The 16,337-nt window shown below is 45.3% G+C and overlaps 1 protein-coding gene across 2 annotated transcripts in view; it reads left to right on the forward strand.

Annotated features, from left to right (window-relative positions):
- Positions 1-16,337, forward strand: part of LOC146863690 (uncharacterized) — a 367,891-nt gene that overhangs the window by 272,379 nt on the left and 79,175 nt on the right. For both annotated transcript variants that reach the window (XM_085627822.1, XM_085627823.1), the window contains one exon: positions 6,729-6,817. In XM_085627822.1, coding sequence (XP_085483948.1) covers positions 6,729-6,817 — 89 coding nt within the window. The remainder of the gene's footprint in view (positions 1-6,728; positions 6,818-16,337) is intronic.

Below are 16,337 nucleotides of genomic sequence, written 5' to 3' on the forward strand. Positions count from 1 at the left end.
GGCCCAACCTACGTGAGTAGGCCACTTTTGCCGGTGAAGTGCAGAATAGCAATTTTGTTGCCCTCTGCGACAAGTTCCATCATAGACTTGCTGCCAGAGTCTGCGGCTAAGGAGACCATTTCAGGGCTCAAGCAAACATCACCGTTGTCAATGCACCATCACTTCAATCATTGTCAGCAGGAACCCACAATGGGATCACGACCGGTCCCCACCATTCACCCATCCCATCCTCACTTTGCCAGTAAAATGATGGCAGTAGACTAATGAAGCTTTAGATATGCATTCACTTAGGATTATATAAAATTATAAGATGATGCAGCAGCATAGAGGAACATCTACAAACTACCTTACACGCAGGTCCCAACACATAAGTTATCACGGACACAGGAACATGCATGTACACACATTCTGAAGGACACAAACAGCATGATTCAATAGAGCACTATGTCATCACTACAAACTGTGGTGTAGAGTGTTTCTCTTCGATGCCATCCTCATCACCAGTGTTGAAAGGTAATCCCTCCACAATCTGTGTTCACAAGTGTGCTGCACCCTTTGGGAGTTCCGAAGTATACCATTTACCGCTAGTTCCACCACAAGCACCACTGATAGAACCTTCACCAGCCCCAAGCACATAACACCCAGAGTACAGAACATAGAACATAGGATCTGGAATACAGAATCAACAGTAAAGGACACCCATAGCCAGCTGCACCACTGATTGAACATTCAGCAGCCCCAAGCGCAGAACATACAGAGTACAGAACAAAAACACAGAGGCTCTGGAATACAGAATCCACAGCATAGGTCACCTCTAACAAGCTGCACTACAAGCACCACTCATGGAACCCTCACTAGTCCCAAGAACATAACGTACAGAGCACGGGACAGGGGCTCGGGAATACAGAATCCACAGCATAGGACACCCCTAACCAGCTGCACCACAAGCATCACTGACGAACCCTACACCAGCCCCAAGCACACAACAAACAGAGGACAGAACACGGGACAGGGGCTCTGGAATACAGAATCCAAAGTAAAGGACACCCCTAACCAGCTGCACCACTGACTGAACCTTCACCAGCCCCAAGCACACAACAAACAAAGGACAGAGGCTCTGGAATACAGGATCCACAGCATAGAACACCCCTAACTAGCTGCACCACTGATGAAACCTTCACTAGTCCCAAGCACATAACATACAGAGTACAGACCACGGGACAGGGGGTCAGGAATAATGAATCCACAGCATAGAACACCCCTAACCAGCTGCACCACAAGCAAAACAGATGGAACCTTCACCAGCCCCAAGCACACAAAACACAGAGTACAGAACATGGGACAGGGGCTCTGGAATAGAGAATCCACAGCATAGGACACCCCTAACCAGCTGCATCACAAGAACCACTGATGGAATCTTCACCAGCCCCAACCACACAACACCCAGTGTACAGAACAGAGGACAGACACTCTGGAATACAGAATCCACAACAAAGGACACCCCCAACCAGCTGCACCACAAGCACCACTGACAGAACCTTCACCAGTCCCAAGCACATAACACCCAGAGTCCAGAACAAAGGACAGAGGCTCTTGAATAAAGAATCTACAGCAGAAGACACCCCTAACCAGCTGCACCACAAGCACCACTGATGGAACCTTCAACAGCCCCAAGCATGTAACACCCAGAGTAGAGAGTAAGGGACAGGGGCTCTGGAATAAAGGATCCAAAGTAAAGACACCCCTAACCAGCTGCACAACAAACACCACAGATAGAACCTTCACCAGCCCCAAGCACACAACACACAAAGTACAGAAAAAGGGACAGATGCCTTGGAATAATGAATCCATAGCATATTACACACCTAACCGGCTGCACCACAAACACCACTGACAGAACCTTCACCAGCCACAAGCACATAACAACCATTGAACAGAACAAGGGACAGGGGCTCTGGAATACAGAATCCAAAGTATAGGACACCCCTAACCAGCTGCACCACAAGCACCAGTGATGGAACCTTCACCAGCCCCAAGCACACAACACCGAGAGTAGAGAGCACGGGACAGGGGTTCTGGAATACAGAATCTACAGCATAGGACACCCCTAACCAGCTGCACCACAAATAGAACCTTCACAAGCCCCAAGCACACAACACACAAAGTACAGAACACAGGACAGAGGCTCTGGAATAAAGAATCCACAGCATTTTACACACCTAACCAGCTGCATCACTGACATAACCTTCACCAGCCGCAAGCACATAACACCCAGAGTACAGAATAAAGGACAGAGGCTCTGGAATACAGAATCCACAGCATAGGACACCCCTAACCAGCTGCACCACAAGCACCACTGATGGAGCCTTTACCAGCCCCAAGCACATAACACACAGAGAACAGAACACGGGACAGGGGCTCTGGAATACAGAATCCACAGCATAGGACACCCCTAACCAACTGTACCACAAGCACTATTGATGGAACCTGTACCAGCCCCAAGCACACAACACACAGAGAACAGAGCATGGGACAGGGGCTCTGGAATACAGAATCCACAGCTTAGGACACCCCTAACAAGCTGCACCACAAGAACCACTGATGGAACCTACACCAGCCCCAACACATAACACCCAGAGTACAGAACAAAGGACAGAGGGTTGGGAATATAGAATCCACAGCATAGGACACCCCTAACCAGCTGCACCACAAACAACACTGAAATAACTTTCACCAGCCCCAAGCACACAACACCAGAGTACAGAACACGGGACGGAGTCTCTGGAATAAGAATCCACAGCCTAGGACATCCCTAGCCAGCTGCACCACTGATGGAACCTACACCAGCCCCAAGCACACAACACACAGAGGACAGAAGATCTGGAATACAGAATCCACAGCCTGGGACAACCCTAACCAGCATCAGCACAAGCAACACTGATGGAACCTACACGAGCCCCAAGCGCATAACACACAGAGTACAGAACACGAGACAGGGGCTCTGGAATAAAGAATCTACAGTATAGGACACCCCTAACCAGTTGCACCACAAGCACCACTGATGGAACCTTTACCAGCCCCATGCACACAACACACAGAGTACAGAACAGAGGATCTGGAATACAGAATCCACGGCACAGGACACCCCTAACCAGCTGCATCACTGATGGAACCTTCACTAGCCCCAAGCGCACAACACACAGAGTACAGATTTGAGGACAAGGGCTCTGGAGTACAGAATCTACAGCATAGGACACCCCTAACCAGCTGCACCACAAGCACCACTGAAGGAACCTTCACCAGCCCCAACACATAACACGGAATCCACAGCGTAGGACACCCCTAACCAGCTGCACAACAATCACCACAGACGGAACCTACACCAGCCCCAAGCACACAACACCCAGAGTCCAGAACAAAGGACAAAGGCTCTGGAATAAAGTATCTACAGCATGGGGACCCCTAACCAACTGCCCCACAAGCACCACTGATATAACGTTCACTAGTCTCAAGCACACAACACACAGAGTACTAAGCAAGGGACAAGGGCTCTGCAATACTTAATCCACAATATAGGACACCCCTAGCCAGCATCACCACAAGCAATACTGATGGAACCTTCGCCAGCCCTAAGCACATGAAAACAGAGTACAGAGCATGGGACAGGGCTCTGGAATACAGAATTTACAATATAGAACACCCCTAACCAGCTGCACCACAAGCCCCACAGATAGAACATTCACCAGCCCCAAGCATACAACACACAAAGTACAGAACTCGTGACAGAGGCTCTGGAATAATGAATGCACAGCGTATTACGCACCTAACCAGCTGCACCACAAGCACCACTGACGGAACCTTCCCCAGCCCCATACACATAACACCCAGAGTCCAGAACACGGGACAGGGGCTCTAGAATACAGAATCCAAAGTAAAGGACCCCTCTAACCAGCTGCACTACAAGCACCACTGATGGAACCTTGAACAGCCCCAAGCATGTAACACCCAGAGTATAGAGCACGGGACAGGGGCTCTGGAATACAGAATCCACAGCATAGGATGTCCCTAACCAGCTGCACCACAAGCACCAGTGATGGAACCTTCACCAGCCCCAAGCACACAACACCGAGAGTAGAGGTCAGGGGACAGGGGTTCTGGAATACAGAATCTACAGCATAGGACAACCCTAACCAGCTGCACCACAAGCACCACTGACGGACCCTACACCAGCCCCAAGCACACAACACACAGAGTACAAAACAGAGGACAGAGGCTCTGGAATACAGAATCCACAGCATAGGACACCCCTAACCAGCTGCATCACAAGAACCACTGATGGAACCTTCGCCAGCCCCAACCACACAACACCCAGTGTACAGAACAGAGGACAGACACTCTGGAATACAGAATCCACAACAAAGGACACCCCCCCCAACCAGCTGCACCACAAGCACCACTGACAGAACCTTCACCAGTCCCAAGCACACAACACCCAGAGTACAGAACAAAGGACAGAGGCTCTGGAATAAAGATACCATAGCATATGACACCCCTAATCAGCATCACCACAAGCAACACAGATAGAACCTTCAACAGCCAAAGCACACAACACCCAGAGTCCAGAACAAAGGACAGAGGCTCCTGAATAAAGAATCTACAGCAGAAAACACCCCTAACCAGCTGCACCACAATCGCCCCTGATGGAACCTTAAGTAGTCCAAAGCACACAAAACACAGAGTACAGAGCATGGGACAGGGGCTCTGGAATAATTAATCCACAGTATAGGACACCCCTAGCCAGCATCACCACAAGCACCACTGATGGAACCTTCAACAGCCCCAAGCATGACACACCCAGAGTAGAGAGCACGGGACAGGAGCTCTGGAATACAGAATCCACAGCATAGGACACCCTTAACCAACTGCACCACAAGCACCAGTGATGAAACCTCCACCAGCCCCAAGCACATAACACATAGAGTACAGAACAAAGTACAGGGGCTCTGGAATAAAGAATCCAAAGTAAAGACACCCCTAACCAGCTGCACAACAAGCACCACCGATAGAACCTTCACCAGCCCCAAGCACACAACCCACAAAGTACAGAACAAGGGACAGATGCCCTGGAATAATGAATCCACAGCATATTGCACACCTAAACAGCTGCACCATAAACACCACTGACAGAACCTTCACCAGCCACAAGCACATAACAACCATTGAACAAGGGACAGGGGCTCTGGAATACAGAATCCAAAATATAGGACACCCCTAACCAGGTGCACCACAAGCACCACAAATAGAACCTTCACCAGCCCCAAGCACACAACACACAAAGTACAGAACACAGGACAGAGGCTCTGGAATAAAGAATCCACAGCATTTTACACACCTAACCAGCTGCACCACAAGCATCACTGACAGAACCTTCACCAGCCGCAAGCACATAACACCCAGAGTACAGAACAAAGGACAGAGGCTCTGGAATACAGAATCCACAGCCTGGGACAACCCTAACCAGCATCAGCACAAGCAACACTGATGGAACCTACACGAGCCCCAAGCACATAAAACAAAGAGTACAGAACATGAGACAGGGGCTCTGGAATAAAGAATCTACAGTATAGGACACCCCTAACCAGTTGCACCACTGATGGAACCTTTACCAGCCCCACGCACACAACACACAGAGGACAGAGTATCTGGAATACAGAATCCAAAGTAAAAGACACCCCTAACCAGCTGCACCACAAGCACCAGTGATGGAACCTTCACCAGCCCCAAGCACACAACACCCAGAGTACAGAACAAAGGACAGGGGTTCTGGAATAAAGATTCCACGGCACAGGACACCCCTAACCAGCTGCACCATAAGCACCACTGAAGGAACCTTCACCAGCCCCAAAACATAACACGGAATCCACAGCGTAGGACACCCCTAACCAGCTGCACAACAATCACCACAGACGGAACCTACACCAGCCCCAAGCACACACCACACAGAGTACAGGACAGAGGCTCTGGAATACAGAATCTACAGCATAGGACACCCCTAACCAGCTGCACTACAAGCACCACTGATGGAACCTTCACCAGCCCCAAGCACACAACTCCCAGAGTGCAGAGCACGGGACAGGGGCTCTGGAATACAGAATCCACAGCATAGGACACCCCTAACAGCACAAGAAACACTGATGGAACCCACACCAGCCCCAAGCACACAACCAGCAGAGTACAGAGCACAGTACAAGGGATCCCGGAATATAGAATCCATAGTATAGGACACCCCTAACCAGCAGCACCACAAGCACCACTGATGGAACCTACACCAGTCCCAAACACACAACAACTAGAGTACAGAACACGGGACAGGGGCTCTGGAATACAGAATCCACAGTATAGGACACCCCTAAACAGCTGCACAACAATCACCACTGATGGAACCTACACCAGCCCCAAGCACACAACACACAGAGTACAGAACAGAAGACAGGGGCTCTGGAATACAAAATCGACAGCATAGGACACCTCTAACCAGCTGCACCACAAGCACCACTGATGGAACCTTCACCAGCCCCAAGCACACAACACCCAGAGTACAGAACATAGAACAGAGGCTCTAGAATACAGAATCCATGGTATAGGACACCCCTAACCACCTCCCCTGCAGATATCGCTCTGTTATCCTTGTGAGGACACTCATGACTTTCTCATGTTGTGTTTTTCAGCCGTTCATCTCGGACATACGTTCTCGTTTATGGATCGGAGCTGCAGTCAGAGAGGGTACACTTTTTGATTATAATCCAGCAAATTTCATGTAAGTAAATCAGTAATTTACAAGTTATTAATTAGGGATTTAAGTTAGTCTTTTACCATTGTCACTGTTAATTGCCAATTATGTAATTCCTCGCGTAATGCTCTGCTTTGTTATCAACCCTCGTGTTTAAAGATGCTAAGTCAAAACAATAACTCTAAATGTTACCCTGCCCAATACAATAAAATCATTGGCAAATCAAATAGTGCTTACTGTTTCTACAGAAGCAATGGTATTTACATGTTAATGCTCTTCAAAAGCTGCAGGTTGCTCTTTTCCTGGTGAGGGAGCCGCACCACAGGCCACAAGAAGGCCCCTCAAGTTCCACACACGTGTTTTGTGTAGCAGACTGTTGTACATTAAGCCATTACCACAAGGCGCATTTTCAAGTCTGTGCCCTTTTTATTAAACTGCCACCTAGGGTAGGTGTACGTGGTAGACATTGCAGAAGTAAGAGAAGTGTGGCAGGTATGGTAGGATAAGTTTGGTAGTTTAGAAATGGGATGCAGACTAGGTATGGAAGGTTAGTAACTATGGTAGGTGTCTACATTCTTAAAGCATTGCTATGCTCAGTCCTCAGTATTACTTTGTAGCAGCTTCTAGGTTTGGTAGACTTGATACGCTAGGTTTGTGACGTTGGGTATGGTAAGTATGTATGGAAGATGTGGTAACGTTAGTTATGTTAGGTGTATGAGTGTGAGAAATGGGGGTCTCTAGTTGGCAATGGCTGGCACCAATGTCCAAATAGGGACCCTTCTTCCTAAGTCAGGGCAAGTGGGCTACCCCCTTTGATAACCCCTGCTCAACCCTGTGGTAACGTAGCACAAGCAGTTAGGCCTATCTCAGAGGCAGTGTGTGAAGAATTGATGATCATGCACAATAAGGCAGTAATGACACCACAAAAGGACACACCTTAAGTAGGTATTGAAAAATAGTATCTTTAGCTAAGTTTTGACACAAGACTCTCAAAAGCGTTTTAACAAGCCACAATGCACTTAAATTAGTATGAGCCTAAAAAGGCAATAAAGTATTCACTAGAACGTGGCACTGACTTAATTCAAGGCCTGGGTCTACGCGACCCGTTGAGCAACAGATACCTGCCGTTGGAAGGGGACACAGCACGCAGCTTCTCGAAGAAGCAGAGACGGTGACAGGTGGACTCCCAGCGACCACATGTCTTGGCTGAAGTGGTCCGCAGCGTGCACTCACAATGATTCGGGCACTCGGGGACAGGCGGGCTCTCAGCGGCAGCAGCACGCAGCTGCAGCGGGACAGGCTGGTGGTGGCGATGACTCTCGTCGTGCAGCTCTGTGGTGGGCTCACAGCGGCAGCAGCTCTCTCTTAGCTGCGGTGGCCCACTAGACGATAGTGACAATCTTTGACAATGGTGAACAAGGTGCGGGCACACAGCAGTGGCAGCTCTCCCTTAGCTGCAGTGGGCCACAGGATAAATCATGATGATGTAAGGTTGGCAAAGGTGTGGGCACTCAGCGACACCAGCTCTCTCTTAGCTGCGGCGGCCCACAGGACAAATCACGATGATGCAAAGTTGGCAAAGGTGCGGGCACTCAGCGACAGCAGCTCTCTCTTATCTGCGGCGGCCCACAGGACAAATCACGATGATGCACAGCTGACACAAGTGCGGGCACTCAGCGGCAGAAGCTCTTTCTTCGCTTCGGCGGCCCACACAGATTCAGCAAAGGTTCCGAAGGTTCAAGTTAAGATGGGCTCTCAGCGGCGGCAGCTCTCTCTTAGCTGCGGCGGCCCACACAGAGTTAACAAGGGTTACCAGTACGCGTTCCTCACAGTAAAACTAGAGGCAAACAGGTTGGCTTAGACAGTGCTTGTTTGCTATGGCTGCAGGCAGTGCTAGGCGTGATCTTTTCTCATTGTTTCACTGTCAGTCACTGATTGTTTTGTGATTTTTTTCTTTTTTTTTTTTTTTTTTTTTGTTGTCGTTCTTATATAAGTGACCTTTGCTAACCTCAGCAGTGCTCTGTCAGATCTCTGTAACCTTGATCTTGTGTCTCTTCCCATTTATAACAGAGGGTTTGAAGCATCACTTAACCCTACCATCTGAAGCGACAGTAAAACAAACATCCATAGAATAGTCAAAAGCCTATAGGCAAGAGGACAGGGATCGAACTACATTGACAAATCTTCTAAAAAGCGTGCAATTCAGGCTGGATTGAAACAGCAGATTTTTTTTCAAATAACATTATCAAAATACTTAACTTCTAAGTGGTCCTTTTTAAAACAGTCTTGGCTTTTTTAATCAACTACACTTTGAAGTCCAGTGTTGTAGGAATGGGTTAAAATTAAGAATGTAAATATTTAAAGGGTCTGTAGGCGAAAATGCCTTAACTAGCCATCTCACACTTGTGAAGAATTGTTATAAATGAGATCCCGCTTGTGTGGGACCCTTTAACAACTTTGCAAATAGATATTACAGCTCCGGCATTTATTAAGATGGTGGTCAGTCGTACCGCCTACCACCATCTCACCAGGTAGGAGAGCGCCCGACAATCAGTCAGAAGTCCCACCGCCCAATTACGATATGACCACCATTGTGGTGGTAGGAAAGTGCTTTTTTTCCAATGTGGCTGGTGCTGCAACTCAGGAAAAGGATTGCAGCACAATCCGCAGTGGAAAATAAAGCACTTTGTGATAATCCATGCACCGTGTGCCAGGCACCATATGGTGTCTGGCACACGGTGCATGGATATGTGGGGGGGCACTACATGAACCCCAATAGCCAGTTTGTAGTGGCTCATGGGGGTGGGGCCCATGTTTGGGGCCCCCAAAGTCCCTTTCAAGCTGCCTTTTCATGGCGCTTGGACCACCATGAAAAGGCAGTCAGAAAGGGACATCGTAATCCCTACAGTGGGGCCTGCACAAGGACTGCCCCCATGGTAGGGAATAAATTCTGACCGCCACACTGAGGGGCTCTTAGATCCTGTCGGAGGCGGCAGTCTGTCCCTTGACAGCTGATGGTCTGACCAAATGCATCATAATGCAGCAGTCAAACCGACAGTCTGTCGGCAGTGGGACCATCCCCGACATATTTTTGGTGGAGGTCCCACAGCTTTCATTACTTGATTGTTTCATGTACCTCAGTTCTACAACCACAGCGGGAACTTGAGTTATTGTCAATGCTTCCATTTAAAAAAAACATTTTTAGGGACACTTATAAACGGTTACTAGATTGTTCCATGTCCCTGGGACATTTCAATTTCAGATTGGGGATTTCATGAAAAAAAATCATGTATTCTAGTACATTGCCATCTTTTTTCTCTTCTTTTTAATGAACACAACTGAGATCAATAATTTCTAAAGGAAACTCCGGAGAGTAAATGTGTCCCTGCAACATGGAGTCATCAACAATACAAATTGTCAACGAATAGCATGTGTGTCTGGATATGCTGAATCACCTGCCTGTAGAGACCGCTTTTCCAAAGATTCTTTCTACATATATGGTCGATTATCTCTGTACATAAACCACATATAGCCAAGCTGACTGAACATCTGAGGAAGTCTTAGAGCAGTGCAGGCCCATCCTGACGGACATCAGCTGCAGCAGGGGGAGGAGTGGTGGGTACTACAAGTGCGCATGTCAGTTTGAATGGCTGTCTTGGGTCTCTCCATTCCAAGCTGTGTTGCACAACCCGGTGGAGACCAGAAACAGGCTCCCAGTCCCAGTGCAAGCGCAAGACCATCACGCTCACGCCAATTCTGAACTTCTGTCTAATGGTAATAGTATTAGCAGCATGAGAGCAGCGTCTGGACTGGCCTAAGTGTGGGTGAGTCTATGAGCCTGTGCAGTGCACATCCATGGACTGCCGGGAGTCAAGACTCGGGACTCGGGCACAGTCATGTTATATGTGTGTGCAAGGGTTCCTGAGGTGAGGGAATCCTGTTGAGGACCTGACTGGTTAGTTGGCAGCGGGAAAGTATTTGTGCCCTATCATTTTTTCAGTATTGTACTGTGCAGAGCAAATTTTATGTTTACTTCTTGTTTGTGTTACCACACTGCCGCCAGCCTGCTCTACATAAAGCAGATGCATTAGGGAAGAAGTGACAGATGATTACTCCACGCGCTGCACTAAAGGAACCCTTCAGATTTGCAAACGGAGATTTTGTTTTTGTTCAATATCTTTATTATTTTAAAAAGTAAAAGTCCATACAATTATAATGAAATACAATACATCAGGGCAAAGTAGTCCATAAGTACTTTAAAAATGTTAGGAGGATATAAACATTAATATAGAATCCATGTCAGAAAAATAACGAAATCAAAAATAATACCAAATCAAAGTATACAATATAAAAAATATTCCATATTAGAATGATAACAAAAACTGTATCGCACATAGTCCATAAAATATCAGGAGGAGAAGAAGAAGATAGGAAGAACAGGGAAAGCAGGAGAGAGCGAGGGGACGATATATAGATAAATTTAATTAAATGATATATAACTGGAAAGATAAATAAACAGATAGATAAAAAAGTTAAAGATAACTGATAAATGGGGGCACCCGCTGCAGTGGGAAGAATAAAATTGAGAAGTAGAGACAAAAGCATATTGGGCTACCAACCCATGAGAGGACAGTTTCATATACTTATCTAAAGACCTCCAAATAGTATTAGATATGGAAGGATTACAATGTTTCTTTTCAACAGAAATATGAGCCCCACGAAGAAACAATACCCAAGCCCACCAAGTATGATAGGACAGGAGATTAAAGGATTTCCACTCGGATAAAATAACTTTACCAGCAATGGATATGAGGAGATCTAGCAACTGCATATCAGTATCATCCAAGGGGAGAGGAGTGCATGCCGCCCACGGACCCAATAAAATCGTAGGTAACAAGAGCTCCACTGGAGTATCAAAGATTAGTGATAGCTGTATCTGAATCAAATCCCTAAAGGAATGTAGTAACGAGCATTCAAAAAACATATGTGGGTGAGAGCCTGAGACCAAATTGCAATTCCAACAAAGATCATCATCTCTTAGCTTCATCTTATGTAGGTAAGCAGGGGTCCCATGCAGGCGATTCATAGAGAAGAATTTAGATTGCATAAGAGAAGGAGCAATCTTATTCTGTAATGAAACCTTCCCAATTAATTGCCATAACTCTTGTGAGATATGTTTGAAAATCTCACTATCAAAATGATGGGACCATTTATCTTTCGTAATTGTAGCCTGAGAGGGTGGTGGCGCAGGTAAAAATTTGTATATCTTCGATGCAGTATGACCTGAACGAGACCACATAGACAAAAGTGAAATAGTAGTCGAGTCTTTACAAAGGGCAATTCTAGAAAGACCAACCTTTAATTTTAAAAAATAATAAAAATCCATATTATTAAGATTATATGTGCTGGCTAAAGAAGAAAAGGGAAGAGGATCATGATTGGAATCATAAAGATGTTTGACCAACGTAAGACCTGTATTAGTCCAGGAAGCCATCGTAACAGGATCAATATCAGTAGCAATTTTAGGAGTATACCATAATGAAGACCATCTCAATTTACGAATGGGTTTGGAAACATTTTTATCAATAAATTTTCGAGCACTAATAGTGTCTGAAATAATATGGCTTGAATGGGGTAGCACCAGATTAGAAGCAGTTAAAAAGGAAGGCGTAGAAAGAGGTAAACACAGCTCGCGTTCAATATATAGCCATGGGGGGCTATGGAGAGAATCCGATAAAAACCAAAGAGCGCCCTGAGACGATAAAAAGGCAATTTGATACAAGTTCCAATCCGGAAGATTGCATCCACCCAAAACAGCTGGTTTTCTAAGATGTTTATATACAATTCTAGCACGCTTATCACTCCATAAAAATTTTGACGTAAGTAGATCAATCTCCCGGAAAAAGGATGAGGAGAGTTTCACAGGCATCATGGAGGATAAAAAGTTAATAATCTGGTTATCATCATCTTAAGAGTTTTGAAGTCGTCCCCACCAGGAGATGTATTTCTGAGACCAGGGGGATAAGAGATCTCTCACCTTAGCTAGTATGTGAGATTAATTATAAGAAATAGTATCTAAAAGGTTATTATAAAACCAGATTCCTAAGTATTTAATTTGAGTCAACTGCCATTTAAAGCCGGCCTCACTCATGTGAGAAGGGAAGCACAATGCATTAAGAGGGAAAATTTCCGTCTTATTTCTGTTCAGAGTATATCCTGAAACTTGTGAAAACTCTTTAATGGTATTGGATATAGCAGGAATGGCAGTAGCGATGTCCTCAGAGAAGATGAGAACATAATCTGCACACGCAGCCGTTTTTTAATTATATGCGGACCAAATTGGAAGCCTGTGGTATTCTCATTCATATTGAGTAACCGAAGGAGTGGATCTATGGACAAAAGAAAAAGAAGGGGTGATAACGGGCACCCCTGTTAGTACCCTGGCGTAGGTTAAAAAAGGAGGACGTAGCCCCATTGACTCTGATGTTAGCTTTAGGTTGCGCATATAAGGACATTACCATGTTGATAAAAAATCGCCTAAGTTATGAGAAGGGCCAAGAAACTTTAACAAAAGCCTTTTCGGCATCAAGAGCAATCGCAGCCGATGGGAAAGCAAATGGCTTCGCTTTCGCCAATATATGACAGAAGGTTAGGATATTATCTCTAGCAAGTCTCCCTTTAACAAAGCCAGTCTGAGACCTATGGATAAGACTAGGGATATGACCCTCTAAATGCTTAGCCAGGATTTTAGCAAAGATCTTAGCTTCCATATTTAGAAGCGAGATTGGACGAAAGTTTTTATGGTCAGAATGATCTTTCCCTTCTTTCGGAATCACGACAATAGTAGCCTAAGCGGCCGATCCTGAGACTTTGCCCGTCATTACAATGTTGTCAAAAACACTCTTGAGATATTTTATTATTGAGGATGAGAAAGTCTTGTAAAAAGCAATAGGATAACCATCAGGTCCATGAGCCTTCCCCGACCGAGTCGTCCAAATGGCTTGATCTCTTCAGAATCAATAGGTTGCCCCAGAGCAGTCATCTCTGACTGCAAAATAGTATGTGTATGAACCGAGGACAAGAATTGTTGACATATAGATAGATCACATTGATCCTTGGGGGGTGTAGAGTTTTTCATAAAAATACCGAAAGACTTGCAAAATTTCTTGAGTATGGAATTTCCTAGCACCATTGCTGTCATTAATATAGGAAATCTGAGTGGATTTAACGTTCGAATTTTGATACTTTAAAATAGCAGCCAACATCTTACCTGCTCTATTTTGAAGCAACAACATCTTGCCTGCTCTATTTTGAAGTAACAGACATCTAGATTTTTGAGCCTGTGCACCAATATGAGCTCTCTTAGTGACAATGATGTTATAGGAGTATTTTAGGTTTTTAATGTCCTGCAAGAGAGACATATCATTAGAACCTCTCTTTACTTTTGATATCATCCCCAAAGATTGCAGCAACCCTCTGATATCGGCATTCCGTTTTGACTTTTTTTTTGATAATATGGCCCCTAATCGTGCATTTAAATGCATCCCAAAAAAAAATTGGGGAGTTCACTGAAGACTCGTTATCATTGAAAAAATTGTGAATCTCGACCAAAAGGTCTTGGACTTCATCTTTGTCATCTAAAATCTCTGTATTAGGACGCCATGTACGAGGAACTTGTTTATCCGCCAGAGATAGGAGAGTAAATGAGACAGCTGCGTGATCAGAAACAACTATTGGGTGAATGATCACATTACTCTTGTGTTTTAAAAGAGCAGAATCCACTAGAAGATAATCAATGCGCGAGAAACTAGATTGTGAAGAAGAGAAAAATGTGAAATCCCTACCCGTAGGATTATGTATCCTCCAAACGTCAGTAAACTGATGAGAGGAGCACATATTAAGCATTTGTTTATGTGACCTAGGAGGGCGAAATTTAAAGGCAGAATGCCTATCTAAAATAGGATCCCAAGGCAAATGAAATTCACCTCCAACAATTGTTCTAGCATTTTGAGGGATATCGGAGAGCTTTTTACTTATTGACCGCCAAAGAGTTGATCATCACTATTGAGTGCATAAATATTGATACCGTATAAATCATCTGAGCCATTGGACAAGCGAGAGAGCAGCCACCTGCCATCCGTATCATGTTCAGCAGTAACAATAGACAGGGCAGAATTCTTGGAAATCATGGTCACAACCCTGTTCTTTTTACCAGTGGCTTCAGAACAAACAACATCCAGAACCCACTCCTTCTGCAAGAGCAAAGCTTCCTTAAGGGTAATCTAGGCTCCTGAAGAAGAACAATATCACTAGATAAGCTTTTGCAGTAGTCTAGGATCTTGGTCCTCTTAACAGGATGATTCAATCCATGAACATTAAGAGATTACATTGAGGCCAGACATAAGTAAACCTGACATCAAACAAATAAGAACCTCTTGTAACAGAGAAGGGGAAGACTATGCAAAAGGATAGCAGGTACATGAATAAATAAACAACAGGAAAAACATAAAAAATGAACCGCAGTAGGAGTCCCCAAGTAAAGAAAGATAGAAATGGAAGACGAAATGAAGAAATAAGAAATAAGATAGAGGAAAAGATGCTCCAAAGACAAGAGGAGCATATAAAAAGAAAAACCCTGTGGAAATGTGGATTTTTCTGGTCAGTTATGTCCCCTATCTTGGACCCCAACGGTTCTATGCGCATGTCACAAGTACATGTATGTTCCCTCCAGTTCCAGTTATGAAGACGCAAATACATGTATGCCCACCGTCAACATGTCCTCTGTCAGATCCGCCATGAATAGGCCGGATATTCCATTCCTAAATATGAAAGGCCACCGGCTTTATATGGTTCACTTATGCCACTTTACAGTCCAGGCAAGTAGGCCCTGATTCTGTCATCAAAACTCCTCTTGCCTTCTGCCTCTGAAAGCTCCAGTCCGAGCCTGCATCTGTGACCATGAACTTTGTCTCATTCTCTGCGCGGCTCACGAAGCCTGACATCAGCCTATTCTCTGCCAAGAACTGTATTTCACCTTCGAATTATCTGCTTCCCCCTCAGCCGATGCATTCCTGCCTAGTAGTTTAAGTAAACCTTCTTCCAGTTACCAAGCAAAAAGGCCCATCTTCTCTGTCCTCATGCAAGTAATTCATAGCCCTGTTACCATGGAATATTCCTACCCCCTCGCATTCAGTGTAGACACTTAGACGCTTGTACACGCACGCACAGTCAGTATAGAATAGATTCTGTCCGAGAGTCCTTCTTTTATGGATAACATAGTTCTTTAAACATAGGATGTTAGATATGATTTGGGATTAGGTTGACTTGACCCCCCAGACTTCTTGTCTCCACATGTAGAGCTAAATGTCAAGTCCCCGTCACCCCCTAGTTACACGTCAATTACACGTCATACTGCTGCGCGCGCATCCATGCCAAGTATTATCTTATAGATCCACCTATACATGACATCACAACCAATTATGTTCCTTTTTACTCATTATTACACCCATTTTCGGTTACGCGGACCACACGTCAATTTCCTTATCAA

The sequence above is a fragment of the Triturus cristatus genome, chromosome 2_1 (assembly GCF_964204655.1).
Source record: "Triturus cristatus chromosome 2_1, aTriCri1.1, whole genome shotgun sequence".
NCBI classification, from domain to species: domain Eukaryota; kingdom Metazoa; phylum Chordata; class Amphibia; order Caudata; family Salamandridae; genus Triturus; species Triturus cristatus.